The 9,081-nt window shown below is 39.3% G+C and overlaps 1 protein-coding gene across 2 annotated transcripts in view; it reads right to left on the bottom strand.

The window, feature by feature from the left end:
* The window catches only part of polr3e (polymerase (RNA) III (DNA directed) polypeptide E (80kD)), a 21,261-nt gene that overhangs the window by 7,016 nt on the left and 5,164 nt on the right, over window positions 1-9,081 (bottom strand). For both annotated transcript variants that reach the window (XM_015381544.1, XM_015381552.1), the window contains exons 7-18: window positions 8,356-8,463; window positions 8,096-8,145; window positions 7,863-7,982; window positions 7,648-7,733; window positions 6,480-6,524; window positions 6,303-6,394; window positions 6,094-6,214; window positions 5,896-5,977; window positions 4,442-4,501; window positions 3,421-3,578; window positions 1,055-1,116; window positions 530-975 (exon numbers count right to left, since the gene is read on the bottom strand). In XM_015381544.1, coding sequence (XP_015237030.1) covers window positions 530-975; window positions 1,055-1,116; window positions 3,421-3,578; window positions 4,442-4,501; window positions 5,896-5,977; window positions 6,094-6,214; window positions 6,303-6,394; window positions 6,480-6,524; window positions 7,648-7,733; window positions 7,863-7,982; window positions 8,096-8,145; window positions 8,356-8,463 — 1,430 coding nt within the window. The remainder of the gene's footprint in view (window positions 1-529; window positions 976-1,054; window positions 1,117-3,420; window positions 3,579-4,441; window positions 4,502-5,895; window positions 5,978-6,093; window positions 6,215-6,302; window positions 6,395-6,479; window positions 6,525-7,647; window positions 7,734-7,862; window positions 7,983-8,095; window positions 8,146-8,355; window positions 8,464-9,081) is intronic.

Here is a 9,081-nt window from a genome sequence, read left to right as displayed (position 1 = left end):
GCGCCTTTTAGTACGGTGCGCCTTATGGTCGTGAAAATACGGTAATAGAAATAAAACCCGGTACATGTAGAAATGAATGTAAGGTTGGGTTATGCTTGATGCACTTACAATCAACACAGAAAATGAGTCACATTTGCAGCTTTAATACTCTGTACTGCTTTTCCTTTCTTCTGGTCGGCTCAGGGGGGCATGTACCTCACAAACCACAAAATGACAACACCATACTACACGAGGAAGCAGAAGTTTGTTGGCGTAGTTCTACATTTCCAAGCTACGCTGTGCAGAAATTCTGTCGGCACAGATGCTGCCTGGAGTTGTGTAGAAAATAAAAATGATTGCTGCCCGGATGTGTCAAGCAAGTTGGCCTTTACTTTGGTGTTGGGTAGATTTTTTCTAGATTTTCTATTTATTCAGAAAATAAACTATATTAGGGTCATGCGCTCACAGAAGAACTTGACTGAAGAGGAGAAAACAGGATTTGTATTGTTGCCACGACAACAGAGGAGCACTCACTGATGGGAATACTTACAGGCACCATGATCTGTTTGCACTGGCAGAGCAGTGCAGCGTCCTGCAGCATGTGGTCAGAAATGGAGCTAAAACCGTGTTGTCCCGCCGGCATGGAAGCCAGGTAGAGGTTAAAGAGTCTCTTCAGCTCATTCAGCGTCAGCACGACGTTCTTACGAAAAGTGTTTGTCACAAACTCCAGCAGCTCCGGGGCCGGGCTGCTGGAGGGGCTCCCTCCGTTAGTTTGATCCAAGCAGGGGGAGCTGGCACTGGAGTAACCATTTACAGAACCGTTAGGGAAAGAGGGCGACGCGTCCATCGGCTCCACGTCCTGGATGGGCTCCTGTTTAATCTGAAGGCCGCTCTGTGCACGTCTGGCTTCCAGCTCCCTTTGCAGCGATGCCTGCTTTTCTTTAGCTTGGTCCTGGGCGATCATCAGTCGCTGCTCTCCGCTGACATGAACAGGATCTAGAAAGCACACGGGTGTCACCAGTGTACCATTTGTTTCAAAGACAGAACTGCATTCTCAAACTGAGGTATTACTCACCAGGCTGAGGGGGATTCTTTGGCACAAAGTCTTCTTTGGAGATGTTGAAGACTTTCTCTAACCTTTAAAAGAGATTGCAGGCATTAAAAATCTCTATTAGACAACAAATACTTTAAGGAAATGATGCACATTACTTAAATAACCAAGATATTAGCGCTGGGTTACTGACTGAATTTTGCATTTAAAAAAAAAGATTTTAATTTCCAGAGCTCAGAGTCACATCAGGTCATCACTTATGCTCTTGGATGATAAACTAGCTCACTGTGTGATACTGCTAGCTGCAAACATTTAGTGGGATTTTAATGCTCTGAAACATAATTATTTTACAAGCAGGTTTCATTGATGGAATTTTGCCCTTTAACACCCATCTAATTTTAAATAATCCTTGCCTTTTTGCATACCCAATAGAAAAGAGAATAACTAAGGAACTACAAGCCCAAATTAGATGTGATTCATAATTCGACAGCCAACACTGTCTAGTTTCTGAAAATATAAATCAAAATAATGCGACTAAAACGCAGCCTAAACTGCAGCAGTTAAAACGTGACTCATAGTTGTTATTTTCTTCTCGAAAATAATAGGTATCTTTTGAATAGGCATATCTCATTGTATTACATTTATTCTGCATCATGTAAACCACAACTGCTGAAAATTTCTGACCTCTAGGTATAACAGTTCAATGGGAGTTACTTTCTGGAGTCACCAGCATCTCCAGACCTCTCAAAATGTGCCAAATTATTCCAAATTGTGCTTATTGCTTTTACACAATTTTACCCCTATTCAAATTAGCTATGTTTACCCTTAATTTAAAGGTAATTTATTGGTTACATAGCCAAACATTGCATGTAGAGTTGCTAATAGCAGCCAGACTTTATAAAGAATAATATGAGGGGAATCATGAAGGCGGCTGAGAGGGAGCGCTTGTGACATTTCGAGGGCTTTCACGGCGTCAAATCACAACAGATGAATTGACAGGGAGACTTTTGTTTTGTCGGCTGGAAGGTGAGGAAACACACTTACCAAAGACCAAACGTTTGGGGAATTAGCAAGATGGTTAGCTAATTAAGCGTGACGGCTGGAAACTGGGGTCTGACTATCGGGACACTGAACGACAACAAAGATCAGTGGCAGAGCTACTGAGGGAGGCCGCTGCTGCTTTACAGCAAGTGCCTGCTTCTAACGGACCTGTGGCAACGCAGACTGCTCCTGAGTTTCCCGCCGGTATGCTTACAATACAATACAATGCAGACGTGCACAGCGCCCCCTATCGAACAAGGTTGGTAGCCCGGTCAGCAAGGACCTGAGGAAGAGAAGCTGCTGACGTATCTTTGCTGCACCCGCCGCTCGGAATGCTTTTTCGTTTGCGAGTTATGAACAGTACTTTGCTGGCAGAGCATGAAAACGAAAAAGCAAAGTCTGCTGTGTTTTCTTTTTGATTATGGCATAAAATGTGCAGTCTTAAAGAAGGAAATGCAAATGCAAACAGGATGATTGATTACCAATTTCATTTATGAGTCAAACAATGCAGCCACATTCTTAAAATGAAAAAGCATTTCTGGAAATGCTTTGTCATTTTCAAATTTTACATTTCAAATTGAATTTTGGTATGTATTTGCTGGGGTACATTTTGAAAAATAAATCTCAAATGTCTGTCTTTTCCATTTTAATTAATTAAAAAGATGAGCAGTGTTAAAGAAGAAAATGAAAATGCAAACAGGATGATTGATTACCAATTTAATTTATGAGTCAAACAATGCAGCCACATTCTTAAAATGAAAAAGCATTTCTGAAAATGCTGTTTCATTTGAAATATGGTAACAATTTGCTTCTAGAAGCTATAAGCATTAGCTATAATGATTAAACTTTTCTGAAGGTAGAAAACAGGACTTTATGTGGCGATCTTCTCATCATGGAATGTTTTATTACCAATATGCTGGATTACTTTTAATCTATGGACCCTTTTGGACAAATGGAGTATAAACAATCTAAGACTGGATTTATAATACAGCCTCATGATCGCTTTAAAGGTAGGACGTTGAAGCGTCATTTTTAAATTCAGATTTACTATGCTGATATATCTTTTTTAATTGTGCTTTGGTGCTCATGGTGTCCATAAAATGGATCTGGTAGTTGGATTGTGGAGAATCTAACCTTTCTAAGGATGTATAACATGTCTATATTGGTAAAAGTTTAACCAGTGTTATTTTCAAGCATACTGCCGTGTTTGATGTAAATATACAAAATGGGTCGCCAGTGAACCGGTGGAAGTTAAGACGGCCCTTTAAATCAAGGTCACCTTCCAGCAGGGATGATTGAAATAAAACTGATTAGATTCTTCAGCCCTAACTAAACTAACTCCAACCTACTTGCTCTGGATGCCGAGCCACAGCATGTTCTGTCTGTGAGCAACGTCTGGGTGCTTCTTAATGAAATCCACATCAGTGGGCAGCAGGAACTCCCATCCGCGGTTGACCCGAGGTGTCGCTACATGCTCCAGGAACTCCTTCACGTCCTCTGGGGGAAGCTAACGAGGGCAAAGGGAAGGAGAAGGTAGTTATGGTTGTTAGAGTTATCAGAAAAACTTCAGTCAGACACAAAAATTAAAGCCTTTTACAGGTTTACTTAACATATTGCTTTGTCATCCAACAGTATAATGGTGCCACCACCATGCTTCACTGCAACGATTTTGTGTTCGGGGTGATGCTAAATATCTGTGCTTCCACCATTTTTTTTTTATTATTATTAATTCACATTATTAAGCATTGCATTAGAAAAGATTGATGGAAACAGAAACAAAGTTTTAATGCTCATTTCAGGTGGTTTTCTCCTTCAGAGAAGGATTACTAGATAAACAGATATGGAATCACATTTGCCAAAGAGGTTATGACATCATGAGCCTCTTCCAAGATATTACCATAACGAAGAAATGCATTTCTTTGTCTGCTTCCATGGACAGCATTTAACATCACCAATACTAGACGACATAACAATAAGCCACATTCCTGCAAACCTTTAAGCATTGTTCCTCAGATGTGTGGACCATGCTGCTTCCTACTTCCTTTTTATTAATGCCATTCATAACTTCTTGGTCAATTTACTCCAAACCATTAGATAAAAACAAGCCTTTAAATTTAAATTTTCACCACCATTTTAAAAGTTCATTCAAATCATTATAGTTGGATAGAAATAGCAATAATTTTCCAACACATCTTCTCGTTATTCTAAAAAGCTGAATTTGGTCCGTTTAGGGAATGTTTTCTGGTTGCCAAAAAGTAATTTGCTTCAGTTTAGGAACTTTTCCACAATAAAACAACCAAATTTAAATTTGTATTTTAACATGTCAGAATGTCAGGAAATACATGCGTTTTACGCAAAGGTACTTCTCACCTTGATGATGGATGTGATCTCCTTCCTCATGACGGAGCGCTCCTGTGTGAACCTCCACATCTAAAAATAAAGAAGCACATAATGATGACTGTGTCGGTGCTAAAAAGAGGGTTGATTAACATTAGGGCTGAACGATTTTAGAAAATAACGTCATTGCGATTTTTTTTTTAATCTTAATATTGTGATTTTAATGCCAATTTTTTTTTTCTTCAGTTTAATTTATTATATGTCTTTTTAAACAAATACAAACAATAAATAATTTTCATAAAAATCATTAGATTTATTTAAAGCACAGATTACAACGATAAAGGAAACTAATTTGTGGCTTTACCTCATTAACATCTTTTTGTTTCATGAAGCATGATATATAACAATATGGACTGCACTCCTTAAAAACTGCTTACAGTCTATAAGTAAATAAATAAAATAAGAAAGAACAATAACATTGACCGATCTGCAGTCAGTTGCATCACATTTACTGAAGTGCAGGAAAAGTATAGAGAACAAATATCTTCTTTCAACCAGTTAAAATTTCTGTTGGTAAATCAAATTCTTAAATGAACACAAAAAAAAGAGTGTATGAACTTTTAAAATCCTAAGAAGAAAATCTTTCTGAACAGTTATATAAATAATATATTCACTCAGTCTTTGTCAACATAAAGCACTGTTAGACTCTGGTATGGCTCAGCCGTATGGCTCGACCACAAATCAGCAGTTGTTACAGAAACCTCCACTTTTATTTTTTATTTTTAGCCCCGCTGCAAATCAGTTTCTGCATTTTTTGCACAGCTCGGCTATGGCGACTTGGCTGAAATATGTGTGTGAGGGTATTAAATACGGCTTATCCATCATGCTTACCAAAACCACAAACCCGGGCTTGGTCACTATACTAATGGGCATCATGGCTTTCGCTATAAACTCCGTTATCGCATGAGTTATTTCAGCTTGCAATTTCAAATTATGTTTATAAGGAGTAACACAAACAGTCCGGTCAGCTGGTACGCTGCTTACTTGACGCTGAGGCAGTTTTTCTTTCATGCATCTATCATACACGGCTTTGTTGTGTTTTTTTTTAAGTGTTGATAAAAGTTTGTCATGTTACCTCGTGAGGCACCAACAGTAGCAAGGCGTGTCCTGCAACACCTGACGCTGCGCAGCGCCGTCTTTTTTAAACCCAAAATAATTCCACACAAGTGACGTACAGCTCCGCTTTGGTACTAGATCTTCAGCTGTGTCAGCTTTTGTCCAGCCAGAGGACATTGTTCAACAAGTTAGTCACAGGCGAGTATTGATTTTCCCTCTGTGCTCCATTGCTAGCGAGTCACCCTCATCACCCCAAATCACGGCTTTTGCGGTTAGAAAACCTAGCTTTATCATATTATGATATCATCGCAAATGCAATTCATCATTCAGCCCTAATTAAGATCGCTTCATTCCAAACTGCAGCAGCTCACCACGAAGTCTCTACCACGACAGAGCACTTCTGCAGGAACACCACTGTGAGCACTGCAGGTGTTTTTAGGATACAGAACATCACTGTGGATGACAAAAGGATTAAAAAAAAATAACACCATCAGTGACTTTAGATCTACTCTTTTATTCTACAATGTAAACATTTCATTAATACACAAGTGGGAAGCAAGAAGTCTCACCTCTTTACAACCCAGTTTCCCTGCACCAGGAGTGCAACCTGCTGGATGCATCGCAGAACTGCTGTCTGATCGGTGCCGGTGGCGAGAAGGCCCATCAGGTTGGCAAAAGGCATCACCTTGACTGCACGGTGTAAAAAATTTAAAGAAAGAAATTGAAGTAAGTAATGACTAATGATGGCTTCATTAAATCTTTTAGTTTAACTTGTTACCGTTCTTCATCAGGGTCTTAACCTGGTCTCCAAGTGGCAGAGTGCGGAGCTGAGCCATGGAGAGTACGTTACTGGGACCAACGGGCTTAGCGCTAACAAACAAGAAGACAATCACATTATTTATGAATCTCTGTGGCCTCTTTATGTCAACAGATGCAAAAATAGAGGAATTCTTACATTTTCTCCTCTTCCAGGGGGGGCATCAGCATGGCCAAGTACTCCCTGAGAAGATCAGAGAAAAATGAGACAGGCAGGGCTAAACAAAGCTGAATAACAGCTGTGAAAGAATAGCACAGAAAGAAATCTAGACTCTTCTTAGAATTAAGTTGCCTCCATTATTAATCTACCAATAACAAAACTGGTTAGATAATAATATCTCAACCACATCCAAAGTATCGGACAGTTACAAATTTCTGTTGAATGGTAATAAACTGTAGAAGAAGTGATGCAACAAAAGCCTGTTTTTTATCCTTATACTGTTTAACCTGTTATTCTTCTTCCTTCATTTCCAGGCTGGTCTTGGCTGTGTCTAAATGTCCACCCTAACCCTATATAGAGTGCTATATAGGGGTTAAACCATTTTATAAAAAAAAAAAAAAGAAAATTCCCACACTTCACCTCGAAAGGTGGTGTGTATCCATGGTCACTAGACCAGCAGATATATGTGCTCGCAACAAATCATGGGATCTTTTTTGGGGGTGAGAGAGAACAAAGATGGCGCAGGCATCGTGCGAGGAGCCGGAGTCAGTTGACCAAAGGGAAGCGAAACGCAGTGTGTATCAACGGTCACTAGACCAGCAGATATATCCCAAAGTGCTTTGCTAAAGCTCTCCTCGCAAAGCATCATGGTGCCATCTTTGTTCTCTCTCGCCACCCAAAAAAGAACAAAGATGGCACAGGCATTGTGCGAGGAGGGGGAGTCACGTGAAAAACGGGGAGCGAAAAGCAGTGATCATCCATCCGAACTGTCAGTTAACAGAGTTCACTATAAAGTTCACTATATAATCCCTGCTCTATATATTGATGGAGGGGTTAGAGGTTAGGGTGGATGTTCGGACACAGTTTGTTCATTTATCGTTTTGACAACAACCTGGTCCTGGTATGATGACATTTATAAATTTACAAAAAGTCCTGTGTTTATGATGAATCATCTAGACCAAGAGGTTTTTTTGTTTTTGTTTGTTTTTGTTTTTTTAATGTCCATCAAAGTCATTAGGTTGAAAACTAGATCCTCAACTTTGATATATTCCTTTCAGAAAAAAAAATGTTTCGTCCTTTTTCCTGCTAACAAAAAAAAAAGATGATCTAAATGTTGTAAATATTTTTTTGTTTTTTTTAAACTTACTTTGGAGTTTTGACCAGCTCTGAGTTCTGCGAGGCGTCCACTGACTGACAGAAGAGGTACTGCCTTTCATGATCCGAGCGGCTCTCCTGAACCCAAATAATACAAAGTGTTACGTATTTGTATTAACAAAGGGGCTCATAGGGTCACAGAGAGAGAAATAAAAATCATCCGATCAATACTTCTGGAAAAAAAATAATGGAGCTGGCTCCCTCTACCTTAACACCATGGTACTGCAGGTGGATCCAGGGCTCCTCTGCCTGCTTCTTCTGCAAGAACTCGTAGGACTGGATCCTTCTTTGTCGGGCCTGCTCAGACTCAGGCCTCGAAAACCTGACCTGAAGAAGCATAAAACCAAAAAAAAAAACTTTTAAAAAAAATCATCTTTTCTTTATGGGAACTACAAGTCCATGTCGTCAGGACGATTTAGATTTTTAATCCAAACACTCACAGTAATGGCTTTGGCTTCCTCCTCAGCTTCATCCTGAGAGGAATCTCCTCCTGCAAGGACAAAACTCTGTTCACATACATGTAAAAACCTTTTATTATTGAGACAGGATACCTTTATCAATCAAATAAAAGGAAAATTTAGTTAAATATCAAAATGTGAACCTACATTTTATAAAAGAATTAACAAAAATAGTCATAGTCCCTTTACCTTGAGTGTTTAATGGTAGCATATTGATTTCAAATAATGTGAAAAACAGACACCTTCATTGGCCGCCTCCCGCTCCCGAGTTTTGCTGTCTGCTTTGTCCAAGTAAGAGAAGCTGGGTCTCATCTGCAGGATTCCTGTCAGAGGGGTGATATGCAGCTCACCTGCATTGACAAGAAAAATAAATGAATATAAAACACACAAACTCTGCATTTAGCTCTTAAGACCACTAAAAATCATCAATATTAACATAAACCTAAACCAGAGGGTTCCCACAGTGGGGGAACCTCCGTAACCTCCCTGCTAGCTCCAGACCGCCTGCACAAAGCAAAGCCTACAGCCTCAATAATTCCTCCTGTCTTGCTCCACAGACTTCCTCAGAACTCGAGGAGACTTGCGCGATATTATAATTAAATTCATAGGAGCAAAACATGTTGAAAAGTTGCTTACCGTAATTTAATATGACAAAGATCACCATCAGCATCAATCACATTTCTGCTCATTTTCTTTTCGTTGTGGATCTTTGTAATAGGGATAATTATGATCATGCAAAGTCGTTTTGTTCTCTATTACCAAACTCAGCATCTTATCGTCTATGCCTTCGATAAGAAGTTGTGAGATGTGCTCTTGGAAGTTCTGACTATATTTGATTAAAAGTTTAAGCCTCTCAGTATAAAACAAATAGTTTGATCGAGATGAGAAATTTTCTTCCTGGTATGTTGAAGTACCAATACTTTGCATCCAATAATCTAATTAAACGGTCTTAGTGTTTGGGAATATAT

This window comes from Cyprinodon variegatus, unplaced genomic scaffold (assembly GCF_000732505.1).
Source record: "Cyprinodon variegatus isolate N-32 unplaced genomic scaffold, C_variegatus-1.0 Scaffold12, whole genome shotgun sequence".
NCBI classification, from domain to species: domain Eukaryota; kingdom Metazoa; phylum Chordata; class Actinopteri; order Cyprinodontiformes; family Cyprinodontidae; genus Cyprinodon; species Cyprinodon variegatus.
The sequence above is the reverse complement of the archived record's forward strand: the minus strand, read 5'-3'. Positions and strand labels throughout refer to the sequence as shown.